At 39.8% G+C, this 17,113-nt stretch overlaps 1 protein-coding gene across 4 annotated transcripts in view; it reads left to right on the top strand.

The window, feature by feature from the left end:
• The first annotated feature begins 670 nt into the window (after positions 1-670).
• adam22 (ADAM metallopeptidase domain 22) overlaps positions 671-17,113 on the top strand; it is a 52,370-nt gene continuing 35,927 nt past the window's right edge. Inside the window, exons 1-4 of one of the 4 annotated variants that reach the window (XM_026371053.1) lie at positions 671-1,169; positions 1,462-1,622; positions 4,477-4,553; positions 16,416-16,482. In XM_026371053.1, coding sequence (XP_026226838.1) covers positions 1,076-1,169; positions 1,462-1,622; positions 4,477-4,553; positions 16,416-16,482 — 399 coding nt within the window. In that variant the 5' untranslated portion in view covers positions 671-1,075. The remainder of the gene's footprint in view (positions 1,170-1,461; positions 1,623-4,476; positions 4,554-16,415; positions 16,483-17,113) is intronic. The other 3 variants (XM_026371052.1, XM_026371050.1, XM_026371051.1) reach the window with 3 other exon arrangements.

Below are 17,113 nucleotides of genomic sequence, written 5' to 3'. Positions count from 1 at the left end.
GGCAAAAAAAAAAAAAAACAACCAAACATCCACAACCTATTTTCAAACGCACAGTTATTCTCAGAAATAAGTTTGAATAAGTCGATAAGGACCAGAGCAGATGTAAGGTGTTAGTTTTCAATCCATTATAAACATCAGCTTCTCTAGAATCTTCAGACCTCATTTAACACTGTGGCAGATTGTGTGTTGAACTGTGCTGCCCCAGAGCCATGTCAACAACTCAAACAGGCATCATGTGTGTGGAAAAATGTCTCATTAGTGTTGGAAGATTTACTGGAAGACTCTGGGGGAATCCACATCTGCTAGTAACATAAAGGATTGGGTTCATATCCACACTCAATAGGACAACTGAACCAGTTTGTATTTGACATTTTGCGAAATCTACTTGCTTTCAGTTCGTTATTTTGGTAACAACTGGGGAACATGACATGAGCCTGAAGATATTTTTATGTTGAATCCATAATAAATGGGAAATTGATCCTAAAAATATCCACCAACAATACACACAGAATTTCAACAGGGTGACGTTATCTCGCTTTCCCTTTATTATAACTTGGCTTTTGTATCTCTCACAGATGGAGTGAGTCATGATCATAATAACAGGCAGAATTGGGCAGGAATGGCGCTCCTGCAGCAAGTTACCGTGGAGGAGGAGGCGAGCTTTGATATCATCCCAGTCGGTCCAGTCGGCAGCAGGCTGGGCCCGCAGCTTTTCTCCATCCTGTCTTGGCTCATATTTATGCATTAGGCGTTTCTGCAGTGAGCCGCTGGATATTGATGTGTTTTAAGGAGGTGTCCCCGGTCTTCTCCTCCCCTCCATACAGCCATCGCTCCCTCCCTCCCCACCTCTCTCTCTCTTTTTTCCTCCGTCTTGCTGCTGATCCGCGGGATCTCGGTGCGCTCAGACGCGCTCGGCGTTCAGACTCTCAAGGACCCCGATGGCCCCCCACCAGAGGGACTGCGCTAACCAGACAAACAGCTCCGGCTTCAAGCTCCCCTAGCAAAGGACCCAGCGAGTCTGCTCCTGGAGTACCGCATTGTTTTATAATTTCAAGCCAGAGAGAGAAAGGAGATTATGCTGATGATGCACCCGCGATGGTGGATTTCCCTTTTGTGCGTCTATGGATTGATGCACGTCGGTCACCAGAGCAGCCCCAATACCCGAAATGGTAACTGATGCTATTTTTAATATTACTTAATTTAATATTGTGCAAACTATACGTTAAACCATCATTAGGAGGCCCGTGTTGTTGTTGTTTTTTTATATCATAGCTTCGGCTTGTTGATGATCTACGTCTAAAATATGCATATAGCTAATAGCTGTTTCATGTTATCAAAGGAAATTGGACCAATCGACATTTCAGGTGGCGACGTTTGGGATGAATGTGTCTCCGTATCACTGCTGATTTGCGTATGGAGAGATAGGCGGGTATTGAAATCGGTGTTTTCCTTTCTGTGCAGGAGACGCCTTGTCGAGCTTTAAGGCTCTGCGTGATGCAGCCAGGTTTGTCGGGAAGGAGGACACGGTGCCTCTCCGCCTGCTCTACAGCAGGCACAGCCACAGGCAGGTGGCTCAGGATGAGCTCAGTACCAGAGTTGAAGCCAGCTCCGGATCCACACAGGTACACGTTTGCAGAGAGGAGTGTCTACATGGAGGCTGTGTGTGCTGGAAAGATGCCTTTAGGAGGCATTTCTCACTTTTTGTTTACATTACTGCATCTCCTCTTTGGCATATTTTCGTCAGAAGGGAAATTCATATTTTGTTAATGAATAGTAAAACAAAAACTTGAAACATTTAGGCAGGAACAGTCCAAGCTGATTAGATTGTCTGCAGGTGCTATATGGGTTGTGGCAGCTTTCTTAAGCACAACAAATACAAATAAATAAACTAAATAGAGAACTTTTTTCATACTTAAATTGCAAATTCCATAAACACTGTCTTTATTATACATTTAGATAATAATTAGCTAGTCCTTTGTCCAACTAGGATGATTGGTAATTTAGTGAAAACTTTTCTCTGTCCAGCTGAATTTCTGTCCCAGCAGCTGTCTTAGGGACTGATCTGAGTGTATTAGTATCAGTTTACCTAAATATTTAAGTTAAATTAAAGCAGTGTTGGACCACCAGAGTGAAGGTTTAGCTCTCAACTGCTAAATGTCCCGCTGTGGTAGCTATGTATATATAGTCCCAATGGTTTAATAACCAAATTTAAAGGTTCAAGCCCAAACTAATCATACATTTAAGGATATAAATGTACACATATATTTTTAGTTTAAGATTACTTCTTAATGTAGATGGTTTTTGTTGTCAGTTCATTCTAGATCAGTTCCTTCTAGATTTGTGGGCAAAATAGACTTCACATGGGTTAAATGTTGTTCTGAAGTATGCTTGGACATGATCACTGACAAATTCATGTATCATGTAAGAAAATTACATGCACAGTTGCTGGTAGTTATCTCAAACCAAACATGTTGTTTGGCAAGAAAGCCTGTCAGAGCCATTTGGCCTCATCTCTAATAACCATTACACTAATAATCACTATAACTGTGTTCAATGACTCAGTTCAATGAAGCAGCATGTCTGCTGGGTTCATTTCAAGCAATGAGTCAGTTCGATTTGTCCAAACCTGTTATGCATTTTAGTTTGTGCTGCTTAGACAAGGCTGGTGTATGCTTGCCTATTCAGAGCCCAGAGAGTAGAGAGCGTTACAGATGGTAGCAGGCAGGGAGTTGTTAACCCTTTGTCTCTATCACACCTCAGCCAGAGCTGCAGCCCAATGGATAAACAATCTAACAAGAACCATCTGCCATCAGATATAAATTAATTTAGAAACATTATAATAGGTTTGTCGAATAAAACTATAACTGTGTAGGGTGGATTTTTAAAGTCAGAAGAGTAATCAAGTGGAAGGTGATAGTTTCTTCAGAGATTCTTAAGACGATTTGCACAACCCATGTCGTATAATGTCTAAACCCTTGTATTTAATTTCCCATTATAGAGGGATTAAGATGAGCATAATCTCTGAAGAACAGAGGTTATTTTAGAAAAAAATATTAAAATAACTCTCATATACTGTCAGCAATTAGAAACAATCTCAAAGTTTAAATAAAGCTGTAAAATATACATTTCAAGTGAGTGAGGAAGAAATCCAGGGTAGAAGGAGAAGGAGACGGGCGATGGCATCTTTGATTTGATTTTGTTCTGTCTCTTATTCTCTGAAGATTTAACACTTGTAATGTGACCTGAACAAAGTTTGATCAGTTATTAGCTGTTTTTAGACCAACAGCCTAAAAACAAGTCTGTCAAATAGTTCTGAAAATGTGTGACACACAGGAAGTTATTTATAGACTTCTGTTGCAACGCCTATTTTCAGTCCCAGATACAAACACCAATGAATGAGCAGTAGGGAGTTCAGCAAAGTGCTTGTGTCTTGGTGAAAAAACGAATACTTCAAGGGGAAAATGCCTGAGTGTGTGAGGATATGTATGTTTGCTTGCCTGCTTCCCTGTCTGCATGTGTTCAGTGCACTGATAGCACTTATGGTCAAGTTTCTACAGACATGAGTGGAAAGTCTGGCTTACTAACAGAAATCAATGAAAGAAGAGTCTGTTGGTATGAATATTTGTCTGGCTCAGTCAAGCTGGAATGTGCTTTCATTAAACACAATTACTGGTACCTCCTCCCATTATGGATCCAATCTGCCAGATTAGGTTTCATCACAAGTGTGCCATGGAAAGGGACTGCCCTTTGGGTTTGTGTTTATACCCACACACACTTGTGTCCGCTCATACATGAATTGACCATGCACAGACACACTCCTACAAACAATAGAGTCTATAGTCATTGGGGACCTCACAGGCTAAGATTGTCCTTGGGTGAACATAGGGGCTCCTCAAACGGAAACAAAAACACACCCACACACACACACTCTCCTCCTTCCCTTGTTGTCATGCAGTGTCCGGTTTGTAATGAAGGTAGCCCATGGGCTGAACCTGGGGGAGGGTGAACCGTGTTTTAGGTTAGCTCTGGGACTCCCCTGGAACTGCACAGGAATTACTGTGGGGACACTTCATTGACCCCAGGGTTTGTAATGAAGACTGCACCATATGTGCCCAAATCTGAGAATAAATCAGCCAGCCATATCAATCACACTACATGCAGTGAGAGGAATAAACATGCACTTCTGTGTGAGTACATACAGGTATTTGCTTCCAGACAAAAATATAGAAATTTATTTAAACTTCATTTGGTACAGATTTATAAATTTCAGTGAATCCAAAACAGAAAATCAAATTTAGACAAATACAACCTTGATGGCTTGATTATTCATATGGCTGATTAAGGCTGAAAAAGACTAGGCATCCATCAATCAATGTAGATGAGAATTGATCCATGTATAGGATTATCAGTTGAACCATGAATATGATTGTGACTCTCTTCAGTATGTAACCCATTCTATCTTCTTTGCCTTTTTAGGTGAATCATGTGGCCCAAGCCAGCTTTCAAGTTGATGCTTTTGGTAGACAGTTCATCTTGGATGTGGAACTGAATCAGTGAGTATTATTAAATCTTTCTGTCTGTCTAACTATGAGAGCCTTTTGTTTTCTTCTCTGGATATTAATATTTGTTATTATACTATGACTTTGCAGACAGCCACTGTAATATTATCTTACTTTTTTAAGTGATGTTTATTACCTGTTTTAGGACAGCACTCTGAGGACATAAATAATATGTCCTAAGACTGCAATACTTAAGATATTGGAGTATGCTGAAGTGGGCTATTGTATGCATGGATGTACTGTATGTGTACATTATCCGTGTGTATGTGTGTGTATTTGTGTGTTTGCAGCAGGTCAGTTATTGTGTGTGTGATTTAGAGGCTCCATCATAATAGGAAGTGATTTATGGTAAAGGCTGGAGCACTGCCCTGTCAGACTCTGATATTGATCACAGCAGTGCTGATGGAAAGCAAGCAACTCTCTCCTTATTTTCTCCCTCCCTCTTGCCCTCTCTCTTTATCACTTTACCTCCAACTCGTCTATTTTAAATTAAAGTCTACCTTTTTACATTTTTCTTTAAATCTTTGAGACCACAGTATGTTTGTTTTACTTAGCACAAAAACACAAAGCCTGTAAACTTGGCTCAACTGCTATGATGCTGCCTGCTCATCACAGCGGAAGTCACTCCCCTACTGAGTGGAAATGTTACGACACAGGAATTTCCAGGTTTAGATGATATATATCTATCTATATATATATAAGCCTGCAGCTCACTGCGTGACTCATCAACCAGTTGGGTATAAGCGTGATGTCTGCACATATACAAATGCCCCACACATTACATTTACATGTAGTCATTTGGCATGTATTCATTTTTATCCAAAGCGACTTACAAGGTACAAGGCAAAGTCAGGGTAAGTGTAAGGAGGTCTTGCCTTAGGACACCTACTGGAGGTGGACCACAGCCGGAATTCGAACCCCGGTCTCCCGCATAGAGGGCTGCGATCTTTCCACTATACATCTATTGTATGTCCAGATGCTGTCACATATCTTCATCAGTAGTTAGTTTGATGGTTTGATGCAGAGTCATTATTACATATTGTGCCATTTAGCCTAGCCAAATGTCGTGGGGATCAGACATATGAGCTATCAAAATATGAGAAAAAAGGAAACACTTGCGTGAAATCCTGTTTTTAAGCAGAGAGTGAACTGGCCTCTAACCAGACATCTCTGGGCAGCAGCTTGACATGTGTGGCTCTGAATAAGAATGAGAGAGTGGGATCAGTGCAGTAGAATGTTGTACTGTGTGACTTCTTTTGTTTTCTTCTATTTGTGCGGCTGACATTGCAATTATAATATTTTAATGATCAAGTTAGTCATTTATTAAGCAACAAGGTAAAAAAATGTGTTGATTTCATGTCACTGTGGGGATTTTAATGCTTTTGATTGTTTTGTATGAAGGGGAATTATCTTAGATACTGAGAAACTGTTATGGGCATTTAACAATTTTTCATATATTTAACAGATAGAATGATTAATTGGTGTTTTGTTTTGGCCCATAGTTGAGGTGGCTGCATTTCTGTTTCCAGTCCCAGTTTCCCTTCCCTCATGGGGACAGATTAGTTTCACTGTGTCTGAATGAGTACACCCCAGATTCCTCCTCGTGCTGTCCTTCTCTCTCTGCTCTGTCCTCACTCTGCCCTGTATCACCCTTCTCTGAGAACCGATCCCCTGTTTGACAGCCACACTGATTTTGTTTACATATAGCTTTCATGCCAGACAGAATAAACCCAGCTGATGTGTGTGGGTGCCGGAGTGGGAGGTAATTTAGCTGAATGGGCCAACACTGTTTCTGGCTCCCAGTAACAAAATCATCTCTCATTTTGATCAATGAGAGACTGCTGTGCATTTTTTTGGGTTTAAATTTTGCCATGAGCAAACGCGAAATGTTTGGCCATAGAGTATGAATAATAGCAGTGTAGGCATTTTGTAATAAAGTCTAGTGAATTCGAAGCACATGTGCTATTCGGGCAAATGTTTGTTATATGTATTTTTTAGTTGAGTGCTCTTACTAATAATAAGTAATGACATTCCCTTTAGCCATAGTTATATTTTGTGTTAAGTGCCAAATTGTTAGCATACTAACCTAAATTATGAAAGTGAATGTAGGAAACATGGTACCTGCTAAACATCAGCATGCTATCATTTTCTGTGTGCTGAAGATAACATTAACATAAATATTACCTACGATTGCACGTGTGACATTTCCTACCTTTATATCATCCATTCATTTATCCAATATAAGTGATTATTTTATATATCCAAGCATACACTGAACAACAGGCAGGAAAAGCCTTTGATTGGTTGCTATTCAGTCACAGAACTTGTACATTTTGTTTAGATAACAATCTGCTAAATCACTGTGTCTCTTATGAGAATAATCAAGTGTATTAATGTGTGTCCTATAGCTCTTTCATCAGTAACATGCCATGATGGCTTGAGCCACCCATCTGAAGTGTGACAGTGTAGAGAGAGGAAGTCAGGAAGGGGGTTGGTGGGTCATGGGGATGTTGTTCCCTCTGTCTTTGTCTTCTTTTTACACCTCCATCTCAGCGGCTGGCTGCATTTTCCATCCATGGGACTAGATTGAATTGAAAATGTGCACAAGGATGGGGGTTGTCTCTTATTTTTAATCATCCTAAAACCCAACACACATACATTCACACAGTTCCCCACCCTTGATGCTCCCCCCTCCTTCCACACCCACTCTCCATTCAGCCTTGCCCCTACTAGCCTCTGCCCCGCCCCTCCCACCTGCTCTCGCTGAATAATAGATGGTGCTGTAAGATTACAGATGAGAATGCACATGCATGGGAAACATTCACCCAGTGTACATGCACAGTGTTACGTATGACTGCCTTTCTACAACATCCAACACCTGCACCTGTACACGCAGAAAAGATGATTAGTCCAGCAAAGAAGTGCCAAAATGTCTCTGTTTGAGCTTGTCAAATGTGACAGTTTGCACTCAGTGAAATTATCATGGGCATTTTTCACTATTTTCTCATATGTTATAGACCCATTGATAAGTCAACTGGATGGCGGGGGGGTGGGCTGCGGGGGGGATTAGGGGATTTTACTAATGAAAACTGTCAAAATGTTGTTCAATAGATGTTTAAATATTAAATATTTGCTTCATCACTATGACCAGGCTGACAGCTACTTTATCATATATATATGTATATATATATGTGTGTGTGTGTGTATATATATATATATATATATATATATATATATATATATATATATATATATGATGGATGTGTATGTTGAGAGTTGAGAAATGTGCTGCTACGTCTTGTTTGTGTTGCGTTGTTGGACCCCAGGTGCAGAAGAGGCACGTGAAGTGTTGCGTTAATTAGAGATAACAAGAATGGATAGAAAGGAATGAGGCTCAGATGGAAATGAGGAGCATTAAGGATCAATACTTGAGAGGAAGTAGACAAAAGAAAAAAAAAAGACAAAGGAAGAAACCTAATGACTTATTTCAATTTCTTTGTTTAAAGTTCTCCTTTGAAGTTGGAGATTTCAAACTGAGAAGATTTGGATCAGACTTATAAAACATATTGTTTTACAGTTATTATTGTTCTTTAAAATTGATTGTGTGTCTGTCTTCTTCCTTTCCTTTATTGGCATATTATGACATTTTATATTTTATATTTTATCATGTTACCGCTGTCATCAGTCATGATTATATGTGGGATGTGTGAAAACTGCGGCAGGAATATTTGTTGCATTGTTTATATACTCATGAGTCTGTGTGTGCATCCTCACACATATGCCATTCAGCTAATGGCGTGTTCATGCTAGCACATGACTTTGACTGGACTTCATAACAGTCGCCTAAAATGTGTATAGGTGTTCGGCAGCTTTGGACCGTGAAGGGTGCTGATGCTGTGGTATTGGTGTGTGTTCCTGTGCTGTGCATGTGAGTGTCTGTGACACTTGAAAATACGTGTACATACATCTCCACGTGTATATGACTAAACTCTTAAAATGTCTCATTTCAAGATAATTTATCATCTTCCCATGTCTCAGTCCTTGTGACATCTCAGTCCCCTGTGACATTGCAACAACCCAGCTCTACTCTTCTCCTCCTTTCTCACATTCAGCTCTTCCCAGGTCTGTAATTTATTGTAGAGAAGCACGATCTGATTTATTGTAGATCTAATATGAAGAACACAGAGTAGAGAGTATAAGAGAGTGAGAATAAGGGAGGGATGGAAAGAGAGGTTAAGGGAGAAATAGGTATGGGTGGAGTAAAAGAAGAGGACAGAGGGAGAGATGTAGCTGTCCTTCATGCACCCTTGAGTCTTAGTGTGTTGGTTGAGTAAGTGCAGGAGATAGAGGAGTGCTTGCTCAGAGGAGGTACAGTAGGTACTTGAAATGAGTACCCCAAGATGAACACTGTCTCCACTTCACTCCTCTTCATCCACATCTTCAACTTTCTTCTTCTTCCTCTCTTGCCTCAGGCAGGACTTCTCTCTCTCTGATCTGTTTGTTGTCTGATCAAACAAATGCACACAGTTTAGCTCATATTTTAGTTACTACATTAGGATTTATGTTTGTACTGTATATGATTTAGTGAGCTAATGCAGTGCTCACTAGCAGCATATTACTGATGATATTTACTAAATGAATCAATGTCCCAGGCAGGACTCTGTATAGTATCTATTGTATGCATTGGTTTACAGCATACAGTAAGGCAGTAACTCCATATTTGCGTGTATCAAAGTTTGTTAGGGTTTGTGATGTGTGTCAGGGAGGTTGAACTATCAGAAGCAATGTCTAAAATTTGTGTCTGTGTTTATTCAGATGCACTTTATTAGGGGTTTGGAACACTGAATCGCTGTAGAACTTTTTAGAGCATTTTAGAGAATAAAGAAACGGCATTAGGTCAAGAATAAAAGATCAGGCTCACATGTTTTTAAAAAGTATGTCTTACAATAATACTTCTCTTCACACTTTGCAGTGGAAGATGTGAGATCAAATCTACAGTCCTTGTTCTGCAGGAACATTTCAGTCAAGCAATTGTCTTCCAAACTTGCAGTCTAGTCTATTTATTGTAATAAATCCTTGTAACCTTCCATTGCAGCCTAATGAGTAAACAAACTGCAGAGAAAGAAAAAGCACAATTTGGCACTGAAAACCTTGGAAGAAACCCATATGATTTGTCTCACCTATTAACTTCAGTGGAACCTTAGAATGTATTTTGTGCACAACAGAGTAGATTTTATCCCTCATCTCTTGAATTAGGCTAGTTAGGCATCTTTTTATGTCATGTTGACATGCAAGTATTGTAGACTTCAGAGTGCGGGTGCCATCACACATGGCTGCCTGGCAACATCGCTGTTCTTTGTTTGAATGGGTAACAGCTGGGTGAATGCCACCACAATGGCACCTGGGTACCTCCTACCAGCATATACACAACAGGCTGCTGTCGTTCCTGGTATAGTGTCATCATGCAGCTAAGCACGGTGGACTGTAGCTGCTCTCTGTATGAATATACCTTAAGTGTCTCCAGAAGTGTTTCTGGGAAGACACATGTTAGAAGTAGCAGCAGTAGTAGTTGTTTCACAGTGGTCACTGTTATATCCCCACCTCCTGGGTACAGTAGCACTAAACTATGGCTACTGATGTCAGGCTGATATCCATTCCAGTTTAAAACCAGAACCAGTGTTTTTTACTCTGAGTGCTTCTATTTAGCTATACTGTGTCGAGCACTGAATTACCAGTCTGCCCTACTATTCTCTACTATTTTTCCTCCCTGCTCCTTATATATCCTTACCAACCGTCCCTCCCTTGTTTCACCCACCCCTTCTCTTCAGTTGAGCCGTCTCACTCAGTATGGAGGATTAGTGGAGACAAAGAGAGATCCAGGAGCCAGCTCTTGCTGAAGACAGGGGTCAGGAGGAAGGCTGTTGTTCTCTCAGCAGGAAAATATACTAATGCCTCTCTAAAGACTATTGTCTCTCATAGATTATTCCTATTTGTCATGCTGAATAAAAAATAATCAAACCTATATTGTACTGTCAAAAGATTAACCATTTAACGAAATTTAACAAAAATTACCACAGCACAAAATTGAGCCAGAAGATGAAGCAAATTTACCAACAGAACCACACTAAGGATGCATGTAAGGGCATAAAACAGAATAATGTTCACATAGAAAATAACATTGCTCAATCGACTTGGTCTACAGACAACAGAAAACAGGAACATGGGTTTTCTGGATGATTCTTCCTTTTTAATTTTATTAGCATCAATATTTTTTGTGTGTGAGTGTCAGTATTCCCTGTGCAACAAGAACAGGGATGCCATAGAGAATGCTGGTGGAATTGTATGTCTGATAAGTGATTGGAGAGTGCATGAATTATAGCCTGGAGACCCTTTAATGAGGCCTCAGTGGGAGGGAGGGTGAGGGTAAAAATGGGGGTGGTAAGCAGGTGAGAGCAGCTGCAGCGTCCCCCAAAGAGAAACCTCTTCCCCCTTCCTTTCTTCCTTCACTTATTTTTACATCTCTCTTTTGCTGATCCACCTTTCCATCTTGCTCCGTCCCCTTTATGCTTTCCCCTGTGCACTTATCCATTCTCCTCTCCTCTCTCTGGCAGTGCCTTCTCTCAGCACTCCCCCATCCTCATTACGGACGCCTGACACAGCACATGGTCAGTCCTTTGTGTGGTGGTGCCCTTTTATTACCGGGTTACATGGCAAATCTATAAAAGGCAACACCAGTCCATCTGATGACTGCAGTGGCTGTGTGCAGAAGCATATGAGATGGATGCATATGATTCATTCTATAGCTTTTTCCTAGTTTGCGTGTTTTGATATGTTAAGTATAGAAGAATGCTCTTTAAAAGGAAAGCAATGAAAAGCCTGGAACCCCAACACTTGTGCCAAACCACACACACACACACACACACACACACACACAGGCCTGCCAGTCTATTCTTTTTGTGCTCTTTTTCATCCTAGTGCCATAGTGATACTTGGTGGCACAGACCGTGAGAGGAATTTTAGACCATAGTGAAACTTTATCTGTGTGTTTATATAAAATTCACCTCAGGAGATCAAACTTGGTTGCCACAGCAAATGTCTTCGCCCAGAGCTACTCAGAACAAAATGCTTTAAAGAAAAGAGCAAGTTTGCTGTGACTGATTGAATAAGACTTTTCAGTAGGACATTTTCCCAGTTAAGGCAACGTCAGTGCTCTTAGCCTTTCTTTGTGTATGTGCATGTGTGGGTTGGCTGATATTAGTGCAGAGAAAGTGAGAGGACGTGATTACTATGTAAATGGCTGTTCTCAGTTGCCTATGAAATGTTGTAAGCTGTAAGTGGAGTGTATGTAGAAACATCTGAGTACTTGTACAGGCTTGATTGACAGCTGGATGCAAGCTCTCAAGATGTTGCTACGGCGACGGGCCCAAGAAAACCTTTCACTAGTACAGCAGACTGTTTGAACAAGCAACAAGCTGGGGGAGAAACAGACAGTGAATGAGAGTAAAGGAGCAGAAGATGTTGGTGCTTCATCTCTTTCTGCCACACATCACACACACCTGCCCTGCATCTTTTAGTGCCAGATGCCATAGACATGTGTCTGAAATGAGATATGTGCCAGCACAAACCTGTTACTTTAACTGAATTGTTGTAATAATAATTTGCTAATTTTGAAAATAACTGCCTGTAATTATTATTTCTTATGTTTTCTATTTTTTCTTGTTATCTTCTCAGTTTAATTTTACAAACTACCTCCTTTTAATTATTATTTATGGTGAAAATGGTGTCCACAGAGAGAGAGAGAGAGAGAGATCAAGAAGTGTGAATGTGTTTCTGCCTGTGTATCAGATGTGAGCCACAAAGAGGCTGCTTACAGTTATACACGTGTCTATATGCGTTTTGATAGGAGAGGGGGTTGGGGGTACAACAAGCACTGATGGGTAGATCCTTTTACATTTGTATGTGTCAGTATGGGGGGCTGGGGCCAAGGCTGAGTTAGCGTCTTTGTCTGTCAAATAAATTATTTAAATCCTGTAACAATTAAAGCTGAAATCTGTTATCAGCATACTCCATTAGAAGCCCGTGTGTCTGCCTTGCTGCCCCAGTATGCTCTGCACTTAGTCCCCCCATCTGGGCTCAGCGTGGGGCTGGATAAAGATCACAAGCTTTGAATCATAAACACACATCCCAGCATAACAAAGGCTAACAGTGTGCACTTGTGACCGCGGGACTTAGTGAACACACTGAACGTCTTCATCACAGGAGCGTATGAATAGGAAAAAAAGCTGTTCTTTTTGATGCAGAGTGTTGATAAGATTTTACTTGTCTCAAGAGAAATGGCATGTTTAATTTGCACAATGATGTAGGTCTGAGATGATGTGTGATCTGAGGTTGAAAGGTGTGAAGTGTGGCAAATGGAGGATGCCTGTTAAGACATCATCAGATCAGGTGTTTTTTATTGCTGTGCATGATGGGATAGCCGGTGGGGCTCTAAACTATGTTCTCCTTTCTTTCTGTAACTTTCACTGCCTCTTTCCTTTCTTCCGTCTCATTATTCCTCCCTTGACAGCCATTCTCTCCTCCTTTCCATTTTATCTCCCTGTCTCTCCTCTTTCTCTCCGTGTTTTTTTATTGCTAGAACAAACTGCCCATTAGTCATCTTAGGAAGCAGCCTTTTTTGCCCTACGTGCACATGAATGTGCGCATGCAGACGTCAGGGGTTTCATTTGAATAATGTACTGTACAATATATCATCTTTGGAAAACCTTAACTTCATGAAAGATAGCTCAGTTAATAGTTAAACATATCCATCAATAACAATATTATGTCTTGCTGTCCGATTTATTATTACTCATTAAAATATCAGATTTGCCTTTCAGCAATTTGTCCTTTTGTCAAGGTTATCAGTTTTTAAAATGGTAAATATAGGCTGGTCCATATGCTACCTTACCTAACTATACACCTCCACATGTTGTGTGTATATATACTGTATTTTGGACAGAACCAGGTTAAATGTTTCTCCCACATTCCAGTTTTATGCTAAGTTAAGCATTAAGGCACAAGTAGTGTGATCTTACTCATCTAACTTGGCAAGAAAGAACATTTATTTCTAAAACTATTAGTTAAATGTCAAGGGTTTAACAGAATCAATATTTTGAATCAATGAATGCTGCAAAAATGGTTCTGATAGATATATTAATATAACACAAGTAGATCACCATTATTCCTACTGAGTAACTGACTGTACGTGTTGTTATATAATGTAACCACGGTTTCCTCGAGTGATTTGGGTTCTTTTTAGCTGCTGTTCATCTTCTCATGTTGCTTTAAAAACGTCTGTCTGATGTGTTTTTGGTAGGTAAAAATGCTGCTCCACTGAAAGCGTCTACATTAATGCTTAATCCTGGTGTGACAAAATAAACAAATCAAGGTACACTTACCAGCTTTTTTCTGAGCTTTCATGCTTCATGTGGTTGAAAGAACCACTGGTTAATGGACCTTGAGTTGATATTACCTTAGTTACACAATCCAGTGTTATTAGCAGTTATAGCAGGAGAATTTCTGTCTGTATTTTTCTGTTGCATCAGTGTTTTTTTATATTTTGTCCACCTTATAAATTTTATTTTCTGATTATCGTGGCTTAGCGTGGTAATGAAGCTGGTTACCGCTGTTGTCCAGTGGCAGTGTACATTGAAATGTGGTGGTGTTAACGATTAGTCCCGATCAAGCAGTGAGAAAAGGCAGATTGGTGCCGCACAGCTTTTAATTAATTCAAGACATTAACAGGGTTCGGAGGAAAAAAACACTAATCAGTATAATAGTAGAATATTAAAAACTATTCAGTATAAATAATAGAATATTCAGTGTTTGTCAAGGTATATTCAAACCATATGCCTTAGCCTACTGTACACATTTTATGCATAACAATAAGGTGCAGACTAAATATTACCATAAAATTAAATAACTCCATTAATAACTTTCTCCAAAATGGATTCAGCACCTCTTTTTACTGCAGTGGGATATGTTGCCTTCATGAAAGTTGGATTCCTTGCAGGACTCTTGTGTTTGTCTGGATTTTATCTTTTCTCTGATGAAGACATTGTGTGTAGTTTCTATTGAAAATATTTAATCAGATTGAGGTTTTTGGAAAACCTCTGGTAAGAGTAGTGAGTGGGCACTCTGGTCAATTAAGAAAAAAACAAAAAACAAACAACATGTAGATGTTTGCTAGCTGATGTAATGCCTTAAGACTGGAGACCATAACTCTTCTCTTTCACAAATGTAATGAAAATAAAAAGTTTTCAAATATTAGAGTTCAAACAAAAATCATTTCCTGCTGGATCCACAATGTCAGCTGCTCAACAATCTGTGGTCACACTGACCTCCAGAAATACATGTTGTCTTAATGGCAGCATATATCTTACATCTCAAACCTCTTTTTTAATGGTACCATCACAAACATTCAAGTCACTGTAGAAGAAATTTAACATTGTGACTGTTTAACATTTTGTGCTGACTCAGCTGAACCTTAAAACAGGTGTTACCTTTATCTATGAGAACTGAGTGTTCAGAAAACTCAGGATGCTTCGTGAACCCAGATAAGTGTTGATAGCATTACTTAAGAACAAAACCCCATTGTCTGGTTGAGATAATATGATGATCTTTTCCTGTCATGAGGTCTGAGTAAGCGTAAAATGAGTAAATCCGATTGGTAGAAAGTAGTCTTCAGCAAATACACGATACAGTGTCCAGCTGTTTAGAAACAAAATATTTATCTGTAACTAGTTTTCAGATAATTACATCTTTAGCAGATGTTAATAAGCTCTGCGGCAAACAGGATAGGACAGCAATAAAGTACTGAGTGATGGAGCTCAGTACTTAAGTGCCTTATTTATACATTTGCCTTATCACTGTCCTCCATTTTCACCCACACTCTTCATCCATCACTGAGCCCCAGCAGTTTGTATGACACTGGAAAAGAGGCTCATTTCTTTGTTTGAGTGTACAAGGTGAAAATCCATGCCACCTACTAGTGTCGTCTCAATCGCTAGAGTTGACAGGAGGTTGGAGTTGATTGATTGCTCTCTAGTTCAGTGTGGTGAGTGGGCAGCTCAGACACTGTATGCTGTTTCGGTTTGTTTGCATATTAAAGCCTCGTATCACTGTTGTCTGTGCCATTGCAAGCACACTCACATATTTCTTTATGTTTATATACGTGTGAATGTGTGTCCATGTGCAGGTTGCAAATTAGTGGGAATAAAAGACTAAAAGTTTTAACTTTATCATATTTTGAAATAAACTGAAGACAGAAAGACTTCCTATTGATATGCTTTTGTGTGTGCGTGCATGTGCGTGCATGCTTGTTTGTGTGCACTTGTGTGTGTGGCTGCTCATACATCTCTGTCCTGCAGTGTGTATCTCTGTTGGGATTCCTGGGTCCAGCTTTGCTGAGAAAGCACACACTTCCCTTATTACTCTTATTTACACACACTTTCTCTCCCTTACTCTCTCAATTTTATTTCTGCCTCCCTCCTATTCTGCCTGTATCACTTGTTTCACTGCTTCTGACCTTCAGTTGTCCTCCTTGTGAGTGCTCTGATAGAAATGCACACACTAGACATTTGCTAGAAGACTAGATTTGTATAATTGTGTTTGTGTGAGTTTGTGGGCTGGAAATAGCCTTGTCCCACTATGCGGGTCATAATTAGCCCAGCTTATGCTCTGAAGCTTTTTGTGCTGCCAAGACAGAATAGAGTCATCCTATAAAATACAATCATACTCAAATAACTGAGTGACACTTGAATGAAAATCACAAATTTTCTAACTTTGATTCTTTTTTCCTTTCTTCTCTATTCACAGTGATCTCCTGTCTTCGGGGTACATGGAGAGGCATTTGACAGAGAAAGGGAAGACTGTCGTCACCAATGTAAGATGCTGCAAATCATCACTCCTCGTGCTCACGAATATACGTTAGCAATTATTTACCTTTACTATGGAAGCTACAGTGTTTTCATGACGCTCAGCAGTTGACATTAATAAGATCCCATTCACCTCTGACAAACCCATGACATATATAACCTGTTATGTGGATAGGGATAAAAGCATGCTATGCATTGTGTAAATTCATGTAGAACATTTGGCATCTGAAGCACCATCAGGCAGCCAAACTACATCTGGAGATAGTCTCCTCTCCACTGTGACAATGTCAACAAGCTCAAATATAAACTGTGCAGATCGAACAGTCTTTCAGCTGCTGTTATCAACAATGGATTAAATAGTTGTCTACAGATACAGATCACATGTTGGCACCAGTTGTAGAACATTGTACAAATGTTTTATATAGCTTTTATTTGGTTTGATGTGGATGTTTACCCAACTAAAAAATGTACTGTGCATGTACAGTGATTGGTTAATCACTGAATTAGTTTGCACACAGAGAGAAATTGCAGCCTGATCTAGCCATGCACTTTCTTTTTAGCTGTAGCCTAAACCTTCGACTAAAATGAGATTAAGATTGCTGTGATAATCCTCCAAAAATCTGCACTTCAGTTACAGAA

This window comes from Anabas testudineus, chromosome 16, assembly GCF_900324465.2.
Source record: "Anabas testudineus chromosome 16, fAnaTes1.2, whole genome shotgun sequence".
Lineage (NCBI taxonomy): Eukaryota > Metazoa > Chordata > Actinopteri > Anabantiformes > Anabantidae > Anabas > Anabas testudineus.
Note: the sequence above shows the minus strand (reverse complement) of the source record. Positions and strands in the feature narration are given on the sequence as shown.